The sequence below is a fragment of the Urocitellus parryii genome, chromosome 11, assembly GCF_045843805.1.
Source record: "Urocitellus parryii isolate mUroPar1 chromosome 11, mUroPar1.hap1, whole genome shotgun sequence".
Lineage (NCBI taxonomy): Eukaryota > Metazoa > Chordata > Mammalia > Rodentia > Sciuridae > Urocitellus > Urocitellus parryii.
The window spans coordinates 107,077,897-107,102,674 of record NC_135541.1 but is presented as its reverse complement, the minus strand read 5'-3'; the positions used below and the strand labels follow the sequence as shown (position 1 = coordinate 107,102,674).

Below are 24,778 nucleotides of genomic sequence, written 5' to 3'. Positions count from 1 at the left end.
TGCGTAGCGGGCGGGGCCGGAAGTGCCGCTCCCTGGTGGGGGCTGTTCATGGCGGTTCCGGGGTCTCTAGCATTTTTCCCGGTGGACGTCCTAAATCCGTCTGAAGCGGGGGCAGCGGAGCTTGAGGTAGGCCTCTGACGTTCAGGGCGTTGGGCTTTGGAGCATACAGGCTTCCCGTTCATGCCCGGTATGGAGCGGAATCAAGGAACCGGAGACAAAGGCCTTGGGCGGGGGTTCCTCCTTTGGGGCCTTACGTGGGGCGTTCTGTGGAAACGATGGGAAGGGGTCGCGGCCGGAGACCGCCCCAGGGCTGAGAAGAAGTACACAAGCAGTAGAAAGGGGGGGTTTCCTTTACCTTAAGCTAAGGGCGGAACCCAAGCACAGTGGAAAACTAGACTCGGGTGGGAGTAGCAAGAAGCCAGAAATCCGAAGCCCACACTAATCTGCAAGTATTTTTGTGTCCCTGAATCACTTTATGAAGTTAAGTGGAGGGGAACATGTATGGAATTAATACACTTCAAACTCTTGTTTTAGTTACTGTTGATTTTAGAAGCTTTGAAGTACAGTAGATTTAGCTTGCCACTTAATCTCAGTTGCCGGTTTCCCACAGGTTCTTGCTGGTGTGAAATGACCGAGTACAAACTGGTGGTGGTTGGAGCAGGTGGTGTTGGGAAAAGCGCACTGACAATTCAGCTAATCCAGAACCATTTTGTGGATGAATATGATCCCACCATAGAGGTGAGGCCCAGTGGTAGTCTACCAAGTGACCCTAGCTCTAATAATCAGTTTTCCCCTTACCCATTTCCTTTATCCTTTGTAAGTAAATCAGAACAAAAAGTAATTTTAGATACTGCATTCAGTGATGCAATAAAGTAAAACTTTGTTGAGTTTATTAGCTGCTGAAGGTTTTCTTTAAAAATTTAGTTTACATCAGTTCTCAGTGTTGAATTTATTCAGTTTCTTTGTATATGGCAGCTCTGTTAAATAGAAACGCATGGAGCCAGGCATGATAGCCCGCCCCAGCCACTTGGGAGGCTGAGACAGGAGTATCACAGGCTCTCAGCCAGGGCGGGCTACATAGCAAGACCTGTCTCACAGTGTGTGTGATAGGGGTGAGGGGGTCCCGGGGATTAAGTAGAAATGCTTACCACAGGTAAATAGATTGATTTTGTAGAAGAAACAGGATGGAGATAAAGAATTCACAGATCTGGATATTTTTCAATTCTCATTTCTTTGCTAGGAGAGGCTATTGAAAGTCAGATTTGAATTGGAGTAGAAACAACTTGAGATTTTGAGTCACTGTGCCTAGGATTGCAGGCCCCGTTTAAAGGTTATTTAGTTTTGTGATATTGAGGAAATCTCTTAACCTAATTTTCTGCATGTATTAAAATGCCATGAACTTTGTCCTGCCTACCACCCAAGAATATTGTGAAATATCAAATAAATGTTTAAATTATTTGTGAATGGTAAAGCATCACTTATTAATATGTACTTCAGGATTCTTTTGTTATCTTGGGAGTTCATGTTACAGATTGGCTTCAATAAGTGACATTTAAGACTCTTTAAACGAAAAATTTTGTAGTTGTGCAACTTAGAAATGTCTAAATGATCCTGCCGTGGCCCCATCTGCCAGCTGGCTACTGAATGTTTAATGCAAACTAATTCTGATATATTCACTGTTAAAAATTGGTTGAAATGTTTTCCAGAGTTTTATTTATTGAGGGGTAATTTACTTAAATAAAATACATAAATCTCGTGTGTGTAGCTCAGGTTATATTTGTATACACCCATGTAACCACCACTCAAACAACAATATAGAATGTTCCCAGTACCATAGAATAGTTCTTCCAAGTGTGACATTATTGAAGCACAAAATATTGCCATAAAGCCAAATTGGAAGTTTTTCACATTTTGCTTTTTCAGTAATGGGGACTGAACCCAGAGCCTGGTGCATGCTAGGCAAGTGCTGTACCACTAAGCTATACTCCAGCCCTTCATTTTGAGACAGGGTCTCACTAAGTTGCTGAGGCTGACCTTAAATTTGCAGTCCTCCTGTCTCAACCTCCCTAGTAGCTGGGATCACAGGTGTGCACTACCACACCCCACTAGAAGTATTTTTTGTATGATTTTTTTTATATATATATATATATATATATATATATGTCTTTCTTCCTGAGAAATTAATTGTACCTTGTTTGGAAGCTAGGAATTTGATTCAGGAATATTTCCCAAAGGTACAGTCTGTTATGATGAGAAAAACATTTGTGGTATTGTAATCTCCCTGCAACAAAAGGTATTTGTATATTTAGTTATAACACAAATGATTCATTATCCAGGGCTAGGTTAGTTATGTTTAGAATCTTAAAAGCAAAATAAACAGCTCAAGTAAAACCATCTAGTTCATAGTTTAGTAAAATACAGTATGAATGAACTTAATCTCTGTAGTTTTCCTAACTGCAATAGAGCTGTCATTTGAACTTATTTATATATTATATCTATGTACATATACTTATATATTACATCTGTGTACATATATAGATGTATTATATATTTCATCATACATATATATAGATATAAGTAAATATATGTAATAAATTATAAATCTAAACTATATATGTATATATACATACATAGATATAGATATAGATATAGATATATATATATATATATATATATATATACACTTTTTTCTCTATCTTTTCTAGAAACAGACTGGCCTCGTTTTCTGTTTAAGATTTGGAGCTTTTTCCTAAGGTGACATTAATACATTTGTGATTATATATTAACAGTTTGAGGGACAATTCAGATAAACAGAAATGGTTTTGAATAGTTGGCTTATTTATCCTTGACAGTAACATTGCATGCCCTGTGGTTTTCAATAAAAATTGAATTTCCCTCTCTCCCTGCCTCCCAACCCTCCATACTCCCAGGATTCTTACCGAAAACAGGTGGTAATAGATGGTGAAACCTGTCTATTGGACATACTGGATACAGCTGGACAAGAGGAGTACAGTGCCATGAGAGACCAATACATGAGGACAGGCGAAGGCTTCCTCTGTGTATTTGCCATCAATAATAGCAAATCATTTGCAGATATTAACCTCTACAGGTACTAGGAACATTATTTTTTCTGAAAGGATGATCTTAAGTGTGTTCTTCTGAAGTTTTGTGGGAGAATGAGGATACCTTACTTAGGGAAGATACAGCTTTTTAATTATGGGAAGAGTTGGTTTTAGGTCGTTTGACATTAAGATTCTGGGGTTTTTACTGAAATACTGGAATTCTGTATAGTATACTGTTACTGTAGTGTTTGGTAATATATAAATGAGACTTGCTACTGTTTGACAATGCATAATTGAGACAGTTCAAGTAAAGATCATAAAGGAATTTCAGAGAAGTGTCTTTTTGGAAGAAACAGACAAAATGATAGGAAGAAACAAATAGGGTATAGATCAAAAATGGAAGAAAGTCAAAGGAGCATAAAGATGGACTTTCTCTCTAGAACCATAAAATTTCAAAGCTAAATTGGATTATAAAAATTTCTAGTGCAACGTTCTTATTTTACAAAATTAAAGAATTCAGAAAGTGGTTTATTGGGTTTTTGGAGTTGCACTGTTAGTAGACCCAGGCCCAAAAATCCAGGGCTCCTTTTTCATAGCTCAATATTTAGGCAGAAAATATAATGGTTAAGAATATGGACTCTGAATAGGTTGAAATCGAGCTTCATCATTTATTAAGTATGTGACTTTGGGGCATACTACTGAATCTGTGTGTCCTGTTTTCTTATCTGTAATGAGATAATGGTATCTACCTGTTAAAGTTGTGAAGATTAAACAAATTAAAAAGAATGTAAATCACTGGGCACCGCGGCTGGCGAATGCCTGTAATCCAAGCAGCTTGGGAGGCTGAGGCAGGGGATCGCAAGTTCAAAGCCAGTCTCAGCAAAAGCAAGGTGCTAAGTGACTCAGTGAGACCCTGTCTCTAAATAAAATACAAAATAGGGCCGGGGATGTGGCTCAGTGGTAAAGTGCCCCTGAGTTCAATCCCCAGTACCCACCACCCCCCACAAAAAAAGTATGTAAATCACTCAGAAGAGTACTTGGCCCATAGTAAATACTTTGTAAGTGGTCTGCCTTGAGTCCTGGCTTTTTCCCCCCAATTTGTGAAGATATTTGCTCTCAGAAGCAAACTGATCCACAACTGAATTCAATGTTTTGTTTTGTTTTTTTCCTAGACCTTCTTTACTTCCCGTTTTCCTTTTCTCTGGAAGTACTCTTAGTATCCTCAGCTCTCTGTATCTGAATGTTCCACATCCTCAGATTCAACCAACCTTGGAAAAAAATAGCTTCTGTACAGAACATCTATAGACTTGTTGTCATATTATCATTCCTAAACAATATAAACAAATATGTTAAATAGCATTTATATTGTATTTTTATCAGTAGTTTAGAGATGACTTAAGTATAGATGAAAGATGTACATAGATTATATGCAAATACTATACCATTTTATATAAGAGATGATCATCATGAAATTTTGGCATAAATTGTGGGTGTATCCTGGAACTAGTTTCCCATGAATATCAAGGGATGACTGCACTTAAAAAGTGCCCAACTTTTGGCAAGCATCTAATAAATATTCATTGAATTTCTAGAAGTCATTTTCTTTTTCCTTAGAATTTTCTTCTACCTTACATTTTTCTATCTGTGCCCTGCCCTAGTCAAAAGAGTATTTAAAGCATCTTGTAAAAATGCCTGTATAGCAAGATAAACTAATGAAACGGGCTTAAGTGAGGCAAAGCGAAAATAAAGAGGAGTTAGGGATGAGCTTATTTTGTAACTGTATTTGAAGCTCAGTGACCTTGAAGAGTTAGACTACAAATTTGTCAGCTGTTGTGAAAAGAGAAGCTAAAAGATGCAGGATCTGCTGAAAACAAATCAGTTGCTCAGAAGCAGGAAAATTATACTGACACCAGAAAAAGAAATTGCTCTGATCTTGAAAGAGTGTGGTTTAATGTAAAGAAGAGTAGTAACCTGACACAGTGACATGTTCCAGGTACTTTAGGTTGTCCTGTAATATCTCTTAACATAAGCTACTACCATCACACCTATAAATAGTTCTCCAGACAGCCAGTGGAATGCAGTTTAGGTACAAGATTTTGTTATCCAAGCTAGAGTTTAGAGCAGTGGTGCAGTATGGTAGCCACAGCAAAATGTGGCAGTTTATATTCAAATTAAAATGAAGTAAAATTTGAAAATTAGCTTCTTGGTTGCATTAGAAAATGAGATAAAGTGCTCAATAGCTACATATGACTGGTGACTACCATGTTTAACAATATAAATAGACCATTTCCAACAGCACAAAAAAGTTTTATTGGGCAGTGTTGGTGGAGAGAATCTGGAGCAATAACTTCCAAACTGCTATGTGGTAGGTCTTAGCATTGTCACTGAAGAGAGTGCTTGCTATCTTTGGGAGTCCCAGATTTCTTCAGTCCCCCAACTCCTTTATTAGAATCAGTCTGGTGTTTTCTCATTCATATCTTAGATTTGAAACTATAAATTTGTTTGAGAAAACGATTTGGGTGCCTCCTGTCTTCAAAGTGGATTATCTATTCATTAAATCTTGTCATTCCCCAGGGAATGTAAAAAAATTTAGTGGCTTTATTTTTTTATACTTCAAACCTTAATCTAGAGTATGATTTCTAGTGACAGTTAATCCAGAGTCAGTGTCTTTGGAGAATCCATGAGCCGAACTAGGATGTACATCAGGACACACATAGAACAGCCATCCATTTCTATTAGAATATGAACTAGATTTACAACTTCCCTATGGCTACCACACCAAGTCTAAATCAATCTCCTTGATATACAAGGTCTTGTATAAGTGGTCAAAAAAATGTGAAATTAAATACTAGAAGCTAATAGGGCCATATAGAACTTGCCAATTTCTCTTTTGCCTTACCATTCTATTCCTTCTTGAAAGTTTGTTTTCCTTACGTTGTTATGACATATTCCCTGTTTTAGGGAGCAGATTAAGCGCGTAAAAGACTCAGACGATGTACCTATGGTGCTGGTAGGAAACAAGTGTGATTTGCCAACAAGAACAGTTGACACAAAACAAGCCCATGAATTGGCCAAGAGTTATGGAATTCCGTTCATTGAAACCTCAGCCAAGACCAGACAGGTATGGTAGGGCTTTGAGCATCTTTGCAAGAATTTGTTAAGATGTGATTCACATTCCTTGTTTTAGATTTCTAATTATATCCTTTTGTTGTTAATTTTCAGTTTAAACCCAAAATGAATTTACCTAATGTTCTAGTATGACATTTTTATTCCTGCATTAACAGGCACACATATTTCTAGTGAAGACCCTTGATTTAAAATATTTATGAACATTAGCCCTTTTCCCATCAGCACCAATCAGTGTTAGGGCTTAAGCCCTCCTGAATGGAATCATTAGATCTGGTAGTTTTCTGTGTGTCTCAGTGTTACCCTTTTTCCTTTGCTGGAATCTGTTTTTACAAAATATGCTATTTGTATATCAGCCTGTGAATGTACTAAACTTGGTGTCCTCTAAATCACCCTATTTTATCACCTGTGAATTGGTAATTGGAATTTTTTTAAAATGTTTTTTAGTTGTAGGTTGGACACAATATCTTTTTATTTATCTATTTTTATGTGGTGCTGAGGATCGAACCCAGCATCTCGCATGTGCTAGGCGAGTGCTATACTGCTGAGTCACAACCTCAGCCCAGTAATTGGAATTTACATCCCTCTTAAAGAAGTATAAATGAGAAAACTTATAACTTGCATTGTGTTAGTTGAGCTGTCCTTAGATTTTCTTTCTTCTTTCTTTCCATAGGGTGTTGAAGATGCTTTTTACACACTGGTAAGAGAAATACGCCAGTACCGAATGAAAAAACTCAACAGCAGTGATGATGGAACTCAAGGTTGTATGGGGTTGCCATGTGTGGTGATGTAACAAGGTGAGTGTGTGATTTGATTTGACATATAACTTTGACATAATTGTAAATGTTATTTTTTAGCATTAGGCAGTTTGGAGGAGTGTTAGTGTTACTGATTCTATTGTTTGGTATTCTTTTGTTTTTGTTACTAAGAATTTAACCCAATGGTGCTTTTACCACTGAGCTACATCCCCAGCCCTTTATTTTATTTTTTTATCTTCTGATAGCATCTCACTAAGTTGTTTAGGGCCTCACTCACTAAGTTGCTGAGGCTGGCTTTGAACTTACAATCCTCCTGCCTCAGCCTCCCAAGTCACTGGATTTACAGGCATGTGCCACAGTACCTGGCTAACTCTGTTGTTATTTAACTGAGAATTTCTGTGTAATTATAACTATCAAATATTTTCCTGATGGTACCCCTTCTGAGAGGACTGAAGTTTAACCTGTTTTTAAAACACGTAATTATTATACAGATAGCTTTCTATTTTTGATAATATTAGAAATTAGAAGAAACATATACCATGTTCTTAAGCCAGGAGTTTGAAGAATCACTGTATAGAAACTCAGTGAAAATGACATGGTGTGTGTTCTTTTTTTTAATAGTTATTTACAAAGTTCTGTCATCAAAAAAAGAGCCACTTTCAAGGTAGGACAAGTTTGGAAATGTATTTTCATTCACAATGAGTTCCTAAACTTGTTTTTCTCGTACTGTGTGTGCCACTTACCCACATTCCATTTTTATTTCAGCTGCACTGATACCCTGGTCCTGACTTCCCTGGAGGAGAAGTATCCCTGTTGCTCTCTTCATCTCAGAGAAGCTCCTGCTACTTCCCCAACTCTCAGTAGATGAACACAACAGTCTCTGCTTGAGAATTTCTCAGAATAACTACCTCCTCACTTGGTTGTCTGACCAGAGAAATGCATCTCTTTTTATTCCCTAATAGTTTTCCACCCTGGGTTCTCCCCTTAGAAACAAACACACCTCCATCACCCATGTTTTTCATCGAAAGCCAATTCATGCTCTGAAACAGAGAACCAAACTAGACATGAAATTCTGTTGAAAACAGTTCCTTGAGCGCTAAAGTAGCAACTGCTGGTGATTTTTTTTTTTTTTTTCTTTTTTTACTGTTGAACTTGGACCTATTTTAGCTTTTGGAGAAATGTCATGAATTAATGTTTTGCCAAGAATATAATTAATGTTGCAGATTGGTTTATTTGTAATGTTATCAACTATAGTCTATAAACTGGCATCTGCACTGTATTCATAAATACTAAAGTGAATGCTAACTTTTGAGTCGATCCTACTCTTCTCAACTTTCATGAAATTAAATCCACCTTTCACAACAAAGTGCCTTTTTCCTAGAAGTGATTTGTAGACTTTCTTTATAATACTTCACTGGAATAGATGTGTCAAAAACCATTATACCTGAAAATGAATATCTATGACCCATCTACATTTAAGGAAAAGATATACAATAGCAGATGCCATTGTTTATGTATGTGAAGATGGTTTTCCAGAAGCCTATTTTGGAGCTTTCCCTGGGGAAAAAATGAAACTGGAAGCAATTATGGATAATTTTACTTAATTTTTATCTTGTCTCCACTTTTTCGGTAGATTACTACCTATAAATGTATGTAATTTGTTTCTTTTAGCTTATTGATAATATCATGTTCAATGAACTTCCATTTATATTCATATTTGGGTCATACCAGAAAGCTCTACATTTGCAGTTATTCAAATATTATAACAATTTGGTGTAATGTTATTTTATAGCTATAATCAGTGATTTTCAAACCTCAAATACAGTATGTTAACAGATTACATTTTCACTGCATATCATAGTCTCTTAGTGATGTATGTAACTGCCCTCAATCCCCTTCTCACTCTACTCTCTGCCCCTCACCCCACAGCAGTAGGGGCTTGATTAATTATTTCAGTTGAGTAAAGCATGGTGCTAATGGACCGGGGTCACAGTTTCTAAACTTGAACAAGCCAGGTAGCATCACGCAGAGAAAAATTCCACATTTGCTCCCTGCACCAGTAACTCCAGCCAGTAGTTCTGTTGGATGCCTGCTGTTAACCCTGCAAGGAAAGAAGAGGTTAATAAGCATGAATCCTCTACCATGACTAGAAAAGTTTGGTATTCTAAGGAGATTCAGCTTAGAAGTTTTTATATTTCAACCTCCCCCCTCTTCAACTTGGAAACTAAGCCAATATTTTTTTCTCATTTTTTGAGAATGAGGGTGCCTCAAAAAATTGTTTTTAATTTATAATATTCTCTGAGGGGTTTTAAATAGATGGTGATAAATTAGTCTGCATAGTAGACAAAAAAAAAGCTGATGAATTTGTTCAAAACATAAAATAGCCTTTGGGTTGAAATTGCTGAGGAAAGAATAGAAATATAATTAATTATTAGGAGTATGCGGAGGAATGATATTTCCATTTATAGGTAATGCCTTGGGTAATTTTCCTTTCTTTTTTGGTGGCTTGGGGATCAAACCCAGGGCCTTACATATGCTAACCATGAGCTACATAGCCAGCCCCAGGAATTCTAAGGAAAAGTAGATTTGGATAACTTTTGATAAAGGCCTAATTCCAGAATGAACACTTAATGTTCTAATGTCTGAACATTTACTGAGGTTTTTGTTTTCTAATATGAATTTTCATTTATTAAGCAGACTCCACATTATCCGGAAATGAGTTCAAGGACAGTAGAAGAAACATATACTATGCCCAGATTATAATAAATTCAAGAGTTGTGCTCCTTAGTGCTAATGCTAGGAGCATTCACAGTAGGGTTGTCACCTACAAATGAAACTCTGTGCTGCTTTGTGTCTGCCCCTTTTGCTCTGTCATTTTCCTGAGGCTAGATTGAGACCACCTCACTTGAACTCTTATGTGTGTGTGTATGTGATAGCAATGTGAACCTAAAGAGTTTTTTAAATTTAATGTCAAATTAGGGAGAAAAATAGTTACTCCTTTTGGGCTGTAGTGGCCTTAGCCCTTGTATGTATGTATCTATAGTTTTCTTAGATATGTTGTAAGCACAGAAGTACAGAAATGGGGCCAAAATTCAGACTTGAAAATGTTCTTTAATAGCTTCTTAAGAAGTTGCACTTCGGTGTGAATTTTGGCGCGACAGAATGATATGCTTAAGAGTTAAAAGCTGAAAAGTTCAGTTAGTGTAGTATAAAACAGTTTTTAGAATATGTAATTGCTGAAAATAATTGTTTTACCTCAAATTCTCAAGGTCACTTTCCCCAATTTAAGTGCCTGGCCAGCTGTCATAAATTACATATTCCATTATGGTTTTGTTTTGTTTTTAAAGATTGCACATTGGAGAGTGTGAAAATAAGATGTTCTGCCTAAAGCTACCATACCTAATCTGTAAATGAATCTGTTAAATGCTGTATCTGCTCCAGGAGCTTACTATAGAATGTTAACTTGATAATACAGTACACTTAGTTATTCTTTAGGAATGTAATAGATAAAATTAATCTCTCTCTCTCTTTTTTTTTTTTTTTTGGTGGGCCCCCTGTTTAGTCTTTCATCATTCTTTAAACTGCTGTGAATTTTTTCATGACTTGAAAACAAGGATAAAGGAAAACTTTAAGAGATTGAGTTTTTCCCAATCTAGAATTCATGATCATAATCATATTTTGCTTTATATTTGCAGTCATGTACTCTTAAGCTGGCAGCTACAACCAAGAACCCCAAACTGGTGCATTCTACTTCTTATAATTCATCTCTGCTAATAAATTATAAGAAGCAAGGATAACTAATTAGGGAAAATATTTTTATTTGGGTAGTTTCTGTAAAGAAGGGACTAAAATTTCTTGTATTTTTTTTTTCATCTTTGCTGTTTCTTTAAGCAGTCTAATGTGCCATGAAATTATTTTAAGGTTCTTTTTTCTATAAGAATTATTTTTAAAGTGTTCTCATCAGATTAGTTGTAGATATATGTCAAAATATTACTGATTTTTAAGTCTGAGTATTGACCTGACAAGCAAGTATTTGAACTCCACTCTGGAGTGTAGGGTGGGTACCAATGAAATTTGTGTGACATTTTATTTCTGTGCCATCAAATATAGGTAACAATATCAGTTGTGCAATTCTGCTGTTTAAATGGGAACTGTTGGCCTCTTTGGCCCTAAATAAAAGGGCTACTTTAAGTTGATTATTTTATTGTAAATTAATCCATCCTAATTTTTTAAAATTTGGTTGAATATTTTTCTTGTTAAATAATGTTTAAAAAATAAAAACTGGAAGTTCTTTGCTTTGTCATTATTTCTTTTTTCCTACTGACATGTCTTTATAGAAAGCTAATATTAATTTTAGACTTTTGGATGTGACATTTGGACAGTATTAGAAGAGTTGAATTCTTCATTTTATTTCACTTTCTGTGGTTTTAGTTACTCCAGAGTCCTAAAATATCAAATGGAAAATTCCAGAAACAATTCCTAAGTTTTAAATGACACCCTCTTCTGAGTACACAGTGAAATTTCACACTACCCAATCCATCCCAACCAGAATGTGAATCATTCCTTTGTCCAGTGTTTCCACACTCTATATACTACCTGCTCTGTAGTCAATTATTATCTGTCTCTGATATCAGATCATCTATAAAGATATCACAGTAGTTAATTCAAGTAACCCTTTATCTGCTATTGGTCCCAAAGTACAAGAGTAGTGATGCTTATGTTTTGTTAGTGATTATTCATTTAAATCTCTTACTGTGCCTAATTAATAAATTACCACAGATGTGTATGTATAGGAAAATATACATAAGGTAGAAATATAATGCTTGTATAGTACTATCTGCAGTTTTTAAGCATCCACTGGGGACCTGAGAATGTATCCCACAAGGGGCTCTATAAAATATGTTAAGGCTTGTTTTAAACTATTACCTTGGGGATGATTCATAGCTGTTTGTCAGATTCTCAGAGAAATATAAAGCACTTTAAAACTATCATTGAAATATTTATTTATTTTTTTTAAAGAGAGAGTGAGAGAGGAGAGAGAGAGAGAGAGAGAATTTTTTTTTTTTAATATTTATTTTTTAGTTCTCGGCAGACACAACATCTTTGTTGGTATGTGGTGCTGGGGATCGAACCCGGGCCGCACGCATGCCAGGCGAGCGCGCTACCGCTGAGCCACATCTCCAGCCCTGAAATATTTAATGTATCTTTGCATTACTGCTTCATCTAGCAGTCTTGGCATAGTTGGAAAAGCTTTGGTCTAGGAACTACAGAACCTGGGTTCCAACTATAATTTTACTACTACAACTCATACTTTCTTCATTTACAAAATTGGGAGGGGTCAGTTAGGATATCTCATATTTTCCAGTCCTAAGAAGATAGAATGATTTCAAACCTAACCTTCCGTTAGCATAAATTCTGGAATATGGTGATTATGGAAATTTGGTTTCTTCTACCAAGGACATAATTCTCTTTCCTTAAAGTAGATATGGAGAGGGGTTATTAAATATTTGAATTCAGCTTGAGAAAAGTAAATTTAAGTGGCAAAATATTGTTTTCTAGATAGTAGAAAACACTGAAAAAAACCTGAAAAAGCTTATTTGGACCCTGAGGGGACCTCCTATGCATCATTGCTATTTAGCTTTCATTTCTCCTGACAAGCAATATTCAAGGTCATTAAAAGGCCAACATAGTTGCATGAGTTATTTGATATCCATAAATACATGAAAAGGGGGCCAAGAGGCTTTGCTAGTGATCATTTTGCAAACTGCCTGAGAATATTTTGCAATGCTTTAAAATAACTGGGCGATGAAATGTGGTAGTTTGTTTTTTGTTTGTTATTGTTTTGTTTTGGTTTTGGTGGTGAGGTTTCGTTTGTTTGTTTGTAGTACTATTGAACTTGCTCATTGCTGGGCGGGTGCTCCACCACTGAGCTACATCTCCAGCACTTTTAAATTTTTTGTTTTGAGATAGGGTCTAAGTTGTCCAGGCTGGCCTTTAACTTGTCATCTTCCTGCCTCTGCTTCACAAGTCACAGATTATAGTTATGCCTTACCATATCCCCCTGAACGTGAGTTTTTTTTTCCTTAATAAAATAAAACTGGAATTATAGGAACACACAAAATAGAAATAACAAATGCTGTTTCTAGTGCTGATAGGAGCTTAAAATGGTTCAGATTCAGAAACTAGTGAATTGATCATTCTTCTTTGGAGACTATATCTTACACATGATTTACTTCACATTTGCACCAAAATCATTTATTAACTACTGGTGTGTGGTGAGGGAGAAGGGGTTATTTTCACTCAGTCTCTTAATTAGCATGAATTCTGATTGTCATCAATTTATAGGAACCATATAAAGTAAAAATGGGTAGCACCTGCAATGTTGGAAGTTAAAGTGCTATTAAATGTTTCTAAAGATAGAGGCTGCCACATGTCTGATGGGGGAGGACAAGGTTGGAAACTTGCAGTTGCCTACCAGAGCTTTTAAATGCAGGAGCCTGAAATATTATCCAGGTTAGGAAAAGCAATCTTCTAGAATGGCTGCTGTGGAAGTGATAAAATTGGTTCTATTGATATTGTAGGAGCTTGAGATGCATGAATTATGTATACTATTTAAGTCTGAAAGAAACCTTGCACATAATTTTAAACATCTTTGTATAAATCAGTTCTCCACGTTTACATCTGTGGCCAAACATGCCTGATATGAATGTTTCATTAAACCACTAGTATGTAGTTTAAGAAAGACATTTTGAAAATTAAATCAAGAGATCTTATACATTGATGCTTGTTTTGCCTGTAAAATTTGAGGTGTTTGACATTTAATCTTAAAGCCCCAAATGCAATTCTAGCATGTTTGATATCCCCTGGTTGTAGCCACAAACCCTATCAAAATGTTTTTGTTGCATTGGGTTTTTTTTCTTTTTACTTATTTATTCTAATTTGTTATACATGACAGCAGAATGCATTTCAATTCATAGTACACATATAGAGCACAACATTTCATGTCTCTGGTATACACAAAATAAAGCACACCATTCGTGTCTTCATACATGTACTTGGGGTAATGAAGTCCATCTCCTTCCACCATCTGTTCCCTCCCTCTCCTTTCCCCTTTCTAAAGTTCCTCCATTCCTCCCATCCCCACCCCCACCCCCCAGCAGCATATTATGAATCAGCATCCTTAAACTAGAGAACTCATTTAGCATTTGGTTTTGGGGGACTGGCTAATTTCACTTAGCATTATATTCTCCAGCTCCATCCATTTACCTGCAAATGCCATGATTTTTATTCTCTTTTAATGCTGAATAATATTGTTTATTATTAATTATTATTAATATTCCATTGTGTATAAATATCACATTTTCTTTGTCCATTCATCTACTGAAGGGCATCTAGGTTGGTTCCACAGTTTAGCTATTGTGAATTGTGCTGCTATAAACATTGATGTGGCAGTGTCCCTGTATGTTCTGTTTTTAAGTCCTTTGGGGATAGACTGAGGAGTAGGATAGCTGGGGCAAATGGTGGTTCCATTCCAAGTTTTCTAAAGAATCTCCAGACTTCTTTCCATATTGGTTGCACCAATTTGCAGTCCCACCAGCAATGTATGAGTGTGTCTTTCTAATAGCTGCCATTCTGACTGGAGTGAGATGAAGTCTTAGGATAGTTTTGATTTGCATTTCTCTAATTTCTAGAGATGTTGAACATTTTTTCATATATTTGATCTAATGTATATCTTCTGAGAAGAGTCTATTCAGCTTCTTAGACCATTTATTGATTGGGTTGTTTGTTTTTTGGTATTAAGTTTTTTTAGTTCTTTATGTATCCTAGAGTTTAGTGCTGTACCTGATGTGCATGTGGTAAAAACTTGCTCCCATTCTGTAGGCTCTCTATTCACCTCACTGATTGTTTCTTTTGCTGAGAAGAAGCTTTTTAGTTTGAATCTGTCCCATTATTGATTCTTGATTTTATTTCTTGAGCTATAGGAGTCTTATTAAGGAAGTCAGGGCCTAACCTGGCATGATCATTTTCTTTTCTTTTCTTTTCCTTTTCCTTTCTTTCTTCCTCCCTTTATTTATTTATTTAGGTTCTGGGGATTGAACCAAGAGTTTTACTACTGAGCTACATTCCCACACAGCCCTTCTAATTTTTTTTTTTTTTTAACTTTGAGACAGGGTCTCACTAAGTTGCTGAGGATAGTCCTGAATTTCTTTCTTTCTTTCTTTTTTTTTTTTTTTTTTTGATATTGGGGATTGAACTCTCAGGGGCACTCTACCACTGAGCCACATTCTCAACCCTATTTTGTATTTTATTTAGAGACAGGGCCTCAATGAGTTGCTTAGGGCCTTGCTTTTGCTGAGGCTGGCTTTGAACTCAAAAATCCTCCTGCCTCAGTCTCCCAAACTGCTGGGATTACAGGTGTGCACCTACCATGCCTGGCTGTACATTTTCTTTAAGACTTTCATTTAGTAGGTTTTCATTGATCACCTATTATATGCCTAGGCCTATGCTGCTCTGGGTATATATTGGCTCCTTGTTAATACTTTACTGGGAATAAATCTCTAAAGCAAAATTTCTTTTTTTTTTAATATTTATTTATTTATTAGTTATTGGAGGACACAACATCTTTGTTTGTATGTGGTGCTGAGGATCGAACCCGGGCCGCACAAGGTAGCAAGGCGAGCTCGCTACCTCTTGAGCCACATCCCCAGCCCCAAGCAAAATTTCTTGATTGCAAGTTCATTATTGTTTCAAAGGCAAAGGACACAAATTACCTAGCCACCATGCTTTGGATACTGCCCCCCCAGCCCTCTCCTCCCTTCCCTGATTTTTCCTGAGAACATTTAAGACTATCCAAGATGCACCAAATATTGACTCATAACTCATTACCACTTTTCAAATCCAGACTCTATAGGAAGAGAGACTTCTGTTTATCTATGGCTTCAAAATCTCAAGTGCTCTTGCATCCCTCATCTCCTCTGATTCACAACCACGTAAAACAGGAATGATCTCCATTTTACTGATAAGGAATCCCGAAACCCTAAAAATTGATGTATTTTTTTTTCCTAAAAGTTAACCTAGGTATCTGTCCTCATTCTAGAATCTGCTTTGTTTATTTACTTATTTACTAGTCGTTTTCAAACCATGCTGTTCAGCTGGGCACAGTGGCACATACCTGTAATGCCAGTGACTTAGGAGGCTGAGGCAGTAGGACCACAACTCAGAGGCCAGCCTCAGCGACTTAGCGAAACTCAGTTTCAAAGTAAAAAATGGGACAGGGGTAAGGGGGAGACTGGGGACATGGTTTTGTGGTAAAGCATCCCAGAACCAAAAAACAAAAACAAAAACAAAACAGCACATCTGTAATCCCAGCAGCTCAGGAGGCTGAGGCAGGAGGATGGCGAGTACAAAGCCAGCCTCAGCAACAGCGAGGGGCTGGGCAACTCAGTGAGACCCTGTTTATAAGTAAAATATTAAAAAGGGCTGGGGATGTTGCTCAGTGATCGAGTGCCCCTGAATTCAACCCCTGGTGCCCCCCCCAAAAAAAACAAAAAATATGCTGCTCAAAGCTCTTGGACCATCATGAGGGAGACTTCAGAGAGACTGGCTGGGTGAGGCCTTGTTCTTCCCTTAACACCTCACCTCAAAAGGAGCAGTTCTACTTTCATCGATCTTTTGTTTCAGGCTTCCATTCAAGATAAATTTGAAGATTTCACAAGTAAAATTATAAAGCCATTTGATTTCACAAATCAACTCCTACCAACATTAATCTGGGAATATAGTAGGTCACATCCTTACATCTAGCCCAGGACCTAGTACTCTCTAGATCTGTCATGCTTATTGCACAACCACGCAATAGTGAGACCAAATACAACACGATTTTGAAGAACATCCACTTGAGACAGAATGGCTTAAATCCCAACGTCACCACCTCTGAGCTGTGTGACCTTGGGCAAGTCAACCTCTCTGTACCTGAATTTCAACTGAAAATGAAGGTAAAGTAGTTCCTCGAAAGATTATTTTGAAAATTACATGAGTTATTATGTATAAAACAAAACAATTCTAACAGGGCCTCCCATTGGTACTATCACATGGGCCCCCTAGCCTGCCTCCTTGGTCCTTTATGTTGAAGTTCAGATTATTTTGTTAAAAGCAAGTTGCTGAATTTCAGTTCCATTCAGGAGACAGGAAATAAAGTCAGTTTGTTTCTGGAAAAAAGATGAGTCTTATAAATTTGATTTCTTTATTTTTAGACATGTATGGGAATTATTACTGACAGGAAAATGAGACTAAATGTAGTAAAATACCATAAAATTCCTCACTGTCACACAGGTTTGATTGGGTTGTTTGGTTTTTGATGTTAAGTTTTTTCAGTTCTTTATATACCCTAGAGATTAGTGCTGTACCTGATGTGCATGTGGTAGAAATTTGCTCCCATTCTGTAGGCTCTCTATTCACCTCACTGATTGTTTCTTTTGCTGAGAACAAGCTCTGTAGTAGAATGCTTACCTAGGTTGGTTTGTTGTGCTCCAAACCAACACACATTCCTTAGGAATAATGTCATTGTCTTTACCTCTAACAGAGTGACAAAGAAGGTTCATAGTTTCTGATGGCAGAAGGGGTAATGAACTCAGAACTGTTCCTGCTAAAGCAATGTAATGAAGGGTTAAACTGGTCTGGAAACTTAACTGAAGGTAACTGCCTTAGTCTGTTTTCTGTTGCTGCAACAAAATATCTCTTACTGGGTAATTTATAAAGAAGTTTCTTTCGACTCATAGTTTTGGAGTCTGAAAACTCCAAAATCAGGCATTTTGGTGAGGGCCTTATGTATCTAAACATGAGGTTGGCATCACATGGCAGAAGAGGCCAAAGATGTGAGGTGAACTCTCATTATAACAACCCACTCTTAAAAAAAAAAAAAAAAAAACACCTTTATTTTATTTATTTTTATATGGTGCTAAGTATGGAACCCAGTGTCTCACACGTGCTAGGCAAGCACTTTAATACTGAGCCCCAACCCCAGCCCCAACAACTCACTCTATTATTATTATTATTATTATTATTATTATTATTATTATTTTGTAGTTGTAGATGGGAAGGATGCCTTTATTTTTTGTTTGTTTGTTTTTATGTGGTGCTGAGGATCCAACCCAGTGCCTCACACACAAGGCAAGTGCTCTGTCACTGAGCCATAGCCCCAAACAACCCACTCCTGAAGTAACTAATCCAGTCCCTTGAGAACTAACGAGCTCACTCAAGATGGGCATGAAGCCCTACAGGATGGTATCCCCATGACCTGCATATCTCCCATTAGGCCTTACCTCTCAAGGGTTCCACTATCTCTCAATATCACTATATTGGGGGCCAAGTTTGCAGCACATAAACTTTGGGGGTATAAATCATAGAAGTAAGACTGAGCCCCAAAGTGCCCTTTGGTGTGTTACTATCTGAACCATGAGTCACTGTGGGAATCAAGGCAGGTAGAAAAGATGAAGGAACCCCACTAACTTCCACAGCGGAAGGAAGACCTACTGCAGCAGACTAGACAGAAGGACTTTCTGAACAGAAAAGAGGTAGTAGTAACCTGTGCATAGTCTGTACCTGAAAAAGTGTCATCTACTTCACCTGGAGCCTCAGGTTACATACAGTTATCTCTAACAATGAACACACAAGGAATCTATTTAGAAAAGATGTTCATGAATTTATTATTTGGATCTCAGAATCTGTTTTCCACTGGAATCATGTTGTAAATGATGGTTAGGTTCCCAGATTAGCTCAGCCAATGTAGTTAGTCCATAATGTAGCTGAAATATGGCACACCAGCAAGTTTTTAAAGACATAGAAAATAATACTTTGGCCAAAAGCTAAAGCAGTGCTCTGTAGAAGAATACTTACCTAGTTATGCAGGGCCCTGGGCTTCATTCCCAGCACCACAAAAACAATAAGCAAAGAAGAACAACAAAGTTAAAGCAAAAATAAAATTAAAGAAGATGAGTTTATCTTTCATACTGGTGCTTGAAGAAAAGCAGGTTTAATTAAAGAAAATGGATGATTAGATATAGACCTGTCCTGTTGAAGGGAATTTCTGGGTATTTTCTCTTAAAGACTACAGATGATGGTAGGACTGGGATCTATCTTGTTTAATTTTTTTTTTTTTAAGAGAGAGTGAGAGAGGAGAGAGAGAGAATTTTTAATATTTATTTTTTAGTTCTCAGCGGACACAACATCTTTGTTGGTATGTGGTGCTGAGGATCCAACCCGGGCCGCACGCATGCCAGGCGAGCGCACTACTGCTTGAGCCACATCCCCAGCCCTATCTTGTTTACTTTAAATACAGGGTGATTGTTTTTTTGGTTCCCTGACCCCATAAAAGAGTCTCTTAGCATATGGAGGTGGTGCTGTAGATTGGACACTTATGCCCTCTGGTGATAGAATGCTGTTAGTAGCAGTCTCCTGTAGAGGTGGTGCTGTTGGTTGGAGACTTTCGCTCTCTGATAGAAAGGTGTTATTAGCAGTCTCCTGTTGTAACTTTTCCCCTGATGGCTTTTTCTGCTCTAAACTTCCTTCCTCTGTCTCACTAGCTTGAAAGACCTTCTCTTGTACTTGAATCTTTTCCTCTTTCTGACTAACTTGAGAGACCTTCTCTTTTACTTGAATCAATATGTCTTCTCCTTCCTCTACCTTTGTCTGAACTGAAGGCTTTGGACTAAGCAAACCAGATCCGAACGTCCACAATGGCAATGTGCCAACTGGCAGAGTCCCTGGGTTGTTCTTTTCTATTCTTTTTAAATCTTCACCATGATGGTTCCATTGTGATATATCTAACAACTCCTCCTTAAAAAGCCATGGGCTACATTTTTGTATTATATCAACGTATGCCCTGACTGCTCTTGATTTTACTGGGAAGCTTCCTTGCTCTAACAATTTACTTAACACTCTTTCGGTTTGTTTTTTACTAATTGCTGATCCCGTATTTCTACTATAATACAACCCAGCAAGATAACACCAAACCAAACCGAGACAGAATGAAATAAAGTTGGAATAACACAAAATCATTATAGCCTTTCTATCCTCCTGACATGTCCATCCGTCCTTTCTCCCTGTCTGTTCCTCAGACGCAAATAGTTTTTCCTCAGATGTCAGCGGTTTTTCTTCCGTCTCACTCATCTCCAGGGACAGGCAACTTAAAACAAAAATGAAGCAAAACAAAAGAGGAGTCTTAGAATGGCTACCCATCCTCTTGCCCTGCCCTCAGGGGCGAGCAGTTTACTCACCCTCAGTCGCTCCCCGTGTGAGCCACCAAATGCCGCAGTCTGGCTGGGCACAATTCAGGAGCCACTTGTCAAAAGAAACTAACTTTATTTTTAGAACTACAAACGCCAAGCAAAACAGCTCCTCAGGAAAAAACCCTCAGAGCCCAACTGCCACCACCGGCTTCCACAAGCCTCTCTCCCACACCAACCTCTCCACCTCCCACACTCCTCCTGCTCTTGAGGCCAATTGGCTGGGTCGTGTGGGCGGAGCCAAAGAAGTCCCCCAATGAGCAGTTCCATAGTCTGAAGGGCAGGGAAAAACAGCCCAATGAACATCACCGCAGAGGAGCCAATCAGCTAGATGTTGCTGGGGCCGCTGTGAGCCAATCATCAGCCGGCAGCTGGAAGTTTGCTGGCAGCTGGAAGTTTGCTGGGGCCCCTTTGGCTGTGGCTCTCAACACCCAGCCCTATCTTGTTTACTTTAAATACAGGGTGATTCTCTTGTTCATTGCTGGTGGGACTGCAAATTGGTGCAGCCAATTTGGAAAGCAGTATGGAGATTTCTTGGAAAGCTGGGAATGGAACCACCATTTGACCCAGCTATTCCCCTTCTCGGTCTATTCCCTAAAGACCTAATAAGAGCATGCTACAGGGACACTGCTACATCGATGTTCATAGCAGCACAATTCACGATAGCAAGATTGTGGAATCAGCCTAGATGCCCTTCAATAGATGAATGGATTAAAAAAATGTGGCATTTATACACAATGGAGTATTACTCTGCATTTAAAAATGACAAAATCATAGAATTTGGAGGGAAATGGATGGCATTAGAGCAGATTATGCTAAGTGAAGCTAGTCAATCTTTAAAAAACAAATACCAAATGACTCCTCTGATATAAGGGGAGGAAACAAGGACAGGGTAGGGACGAAGAGCTTGAGACGAAGATTTTCATTAACAGGGTTGAGAGGTGGGAGGGAAAGGAAACGAGAAGGGGAATCGCATGGAAATGGAAGGCGATCCTCAGGGTTATACAAAATGACATATAAGAGGAAAGGAGGGGTAAGACAAGATAATTCAAATGGAAGAAGTGATTTACAGTAGAAGGGGTAGAGAGAGAAAAGGGGAGGGGAGGGGAGGGGAGGGGGGATAGTAGAGAATAATATAGACAGCAGAATACATCAGACACTAGAAAGGCAATATGTCAATCAATGGAAGGGTAACTGATGTGATATAGCAATCTGTATACGGGATAAAATTGGGAGTTCATAACTCATTTGAATCAAACTGTGAAATATGATGTATGAGGAACTATGTAATGTTTTGAACGACCAACAATAAAAAAAAAATAAAATAAAATAAAAAAAAAAAAAGAAGCTTTACAGAGAAAAAAAAAATAAATAAATAAATACAGGGTGATTGTTTTTTTGGTTCCCTGACCCCATAAAAGAAAGCATACCCAAAAATGCTAATAAGCTAAAATTAAAAAAAAAAAAAGTATAGCAGATATCATGGTTCAGGCCTATAATACCAGCAACTCTGGAGTCTGAGGCAAGTTTGTGGCCAGGCTCAGCAACCTAGCAAGGCCCAAAAGCAATTTAGTGAAAACCTGTCTCAAATTAAATATATAAATAAATAAATAAAGGTCTGGGGATAGAGCTCAGTGGTAGAGTGCCCCAGTACAAATAAAATAAAATAAAGGTAATACAAGTGAAATTATTAGATCAGTGAATATGCACATTCTTTAAGGTTTTTGATAAATACATTGCCAAATTTCCTTCCAGAAAAGCTAAAATCTTACACCAACCACATATAAAAGTGACTCTCTATATGCTAAACACTAAGAAATTTTTTTTTAAATAATCAAGTTTGCTTCTAATTATATGGGAAAATAAAATTAGATAAACTGAATCATTTAAAAACACTAAGAGAGCAGAGCATGGTATCACATGCCTATAATCTCAGTGACCAGGGAGGCTGAGACAGGAGGATCATAAGTTCAAGACCAGCCTCAGCAAATTTGCAAGACTCTCAACAACTTAGCAAGATCCTGTCGTTTTTTAAAAAAATTTTTATTATTTTAGTTGTAGATGAACACAATACCTTTATTTTATCTATTTATCTTTATGTGGTTCTGAAGATCAAATCCATGCTAAGCAAGTGCTCTACCACGGAGCCACAACCCCAGCCCAAGATCCTGTCTTGAAATAAAAAACAAAAAGGACCAAAGATAGAGAGCAATAGTAAAGCACCCCTGGATTCAATCCCCAGTACCCAAAACAAAAAGAATTAAAAAAAAAAAAACAGGTATTGGAATATATAAAGTTTTGGCAACTTTTTGTACTATGATTACTTTTTTTCAACCTGCCCCAGGTAGAATTCACAAAAAGAGACGGCCAGTCTCTTGAGATCTTCTCATTCTTAATTTGATAGTAAGGACTTAAACTTTGTTGTGTACTTTCCCTTGTTGTTTAAAACTATCAACTTTTTTTTCTGGGTATCTCTGCATGCTAACAACTTTATATTCATTAATATATTTAATCAATGAATCCAAAATTTAAAAAATAATACAGGGCTTGAACACCTCCAATTTACTACCCCCAAGTTCCCAGGTGCTTCTGCATCCTTCTCCCCTCCTCCACTCCAGACTCAGAGGGAAGAGGTCTCCCCTCTCTTCACCTGGGTCTTGCTCCTCCTCCTTCTCCTCCTGTATCCACTAGTTTCTACACTCTTTATGCGTCTATGTCCTTTATCTACTTATCTCTGCCCCTCAAATCCTATAAGTATGCTCCCTCGATCTTACTTCTCTATCACTCTCTTTTTCTCCTTCCATTTTCTGACAACATCATTATCAAAGAAGAGTTTGCACTTTCCCATTCTCTTTCCACTCTTTAGCTAACAACCATCAAACCTCCACTCACATAAGATCTCCAAAATTTCTTCAATGGTGGTAGCCACAAAGGTGGGAGAAGACGCCCTTAGATTGTTTGGAGGAGCGTAGCTGGCTGACAGCTTCCAGTTGCCTCACCTTTATTTTGATCTGTGATTTTTTTTTTTTTTGGCGGGGGGTCAGGTGATGGTGGTGTACTGGGGATTGAACTCAGGGGCACTCGACCACTGAGCCACATCCCCAGCCCTATTTTGTATTTTATTTAGAGACAGGGTCTCACTGAGTTGCTTAGTGCCTCACTGTTGCTGAGGTTGGCTTTGAACTCATGATCCTCCTGCCTCATTCTCCCCAACCACTGGGATTACAGGCACGAGCCACCACACAAGGCTTCATCTGTGATCTTGAACCCATGCACAGTCCTGGCCCTCCCCACCCCACAACAAATGATGAACATGGAGAGACATTAGAGTCGGACCAAGTCTGCTCTATGCAGGACTCCTTTCATGGGCAATCTTTGCTGGAGAATTCCTCATTGGCCTCGCTGGGAACCTCAGACTGCAGTCTGAGGCACTTTTTTTTTTTTTTAATTGTGGATGGAGCTTTATTTTATTTATATGTGGTGCTGAGAATTGAACCCAGTGCCTCACACATGCAAGCACTCCATCACTGAGCTACAACCCCAGCCCCTGAGCTCTTTTTACTTAGTCTTCTTTCCTTCCTTCCTTCTCTCCTCTCACAAGTGTCAGACCTAAATTGCAGCCTATCTGAAGGTCCTCTCCGCCTACTCTTGCTCTCTTCCCTTTTATCCTTCACAAGCAATAAATCTTTTACATGTCTTGTAATGACAATGATCACCAACCTTTCTATTGTCAAAGCTTAGCCATTGTTTTCTGTCATCTCATGAAGCTTTGTGGCATTTAAACCATCTGTTTCAGACTTTTTCCCACGATAGTCTCCATGATCCAATATTTCCCAGTTTGTCTCCTTCCTCCCTCTTCATTTTATCTTTTTTTTTTCCTTTAAATGGGTTTTTCCTTCTATAACCAACACTTAGATATTGGTTATCCTTTAGAATCGACCTGTGGTCCTTTATTCTTTTCTCTCCATTCATTCTCTCAAAGGGATGTAACTGATGATCAATGTTTTAACCAGTATCATTGCTGATAACTCTCAAATCTGTCTCCAGTGCAGGATTCATCCTAGAGCTTCAGAGCAGTATATAGTTGTCTGCTGAAAATTTCCACTTTGATGAATTAGAGCCAAATGCATTGGTTTTTGCCTTAGTCTTATATAAAGTCCCTCTGTCTTAAGTGACTGGCACCACTCTCCTACAGACCACCCACAAGGAAATTTGGGACTTCACCTCAAAACTCCTTTTCCATTACATGACTTATCTCATTTTTCATTTGTGATCCTGTCTTCAAAATATATAGCTTCTGGGACTGGGGCCGTAGCTCAGAGGTAGAGCACTTGCCTTGAACGTGTGAGGCGCTGGGTTCGTTCGATCCTCAGTACCCCATAAAAAAATAAAAAACAAAGATATTTAAAAATATATGGCAGGGGCTGGGGATGTGGCTCAAGCGGTAGCGCGCTCGCCTGGCATACGTGTGGCCCGGGTTCGATCCTCAGCACCACATACAAACAAAGATGTTGTGTCTGCCGATAACTAAAAACATAAATAAATATTAAAA

At 37.9% G+C, this 24,778-nt stretch overlaps 1 protein-coding gene and 1 long non-coding RNA gene across 2 annotated transcripts in view; one reads left to right on the top strand and one right to left on the bottom strand.

The window, feature by feature from the left end:
- Positions 1–22: 22 nt before the first annotated feature.
- Positions 23–10,027, top strand: Nras (NRAS proto-oncogene, GTPase). Its single transcript, XM_026394165.2, has 7 exons — positions 23–126; positions 611–738; positions 2,931–3,109; positions 6,024–6,183; positions 6,862–6,985; positions 7,568–7,610; positions 7,712–10,027. The coding sequence occupies exons 2-5, from the start codon at positions 628–630 to the stop codon at positions 6,979–6,981; spliced, it is 570 nt and encodes a 189-aa protein (XP_026249950.1). The 5' UTR covers positions 23–126; positions 611–627; the 3' UTR covers positions 6,982–6,985; positions 7,568–7,610; positions 7,712–10,027.
- The window catches only part of LOC144249088 (uncharacterized), a 25,186-nt gene continuing 8,416 nt past the window's right edge, over positions 8,009–24,778 (bottom strand). Inside the window, exon 2 of the long non-coding RNA XR_013342150.1 lies at positions 8,009–9,047. This is a non-coding gene — a long non-coding RNA (uncharacterized LOC144249088). The remainder of the gene's footprint in view (positions 9,048–24,778) is intronic.

Coding starts and splice junctions, on each gene's coding strand:
- Nras (XM_026394165.2), top strand. CDS start 628: ATGACCGAGTACAAACTGGTGGTGGTTGGAGCAGGTGGTGTTGGGAAA. Junction 3,110..6,023: donor GCAGATATTAACCTCTACAG/GTACTAGGAACA, acceptor TCCCTGTTTTAG/GGAGCAGATTAAGCGCGTAA. Junction 6,184..6,861: donor CCTCAGCCAAGACCAGACAG/GTATGGTAGGGC, acceptor TTCTTTCCATAG/GGTGTTGAAGATGCTTTTTA.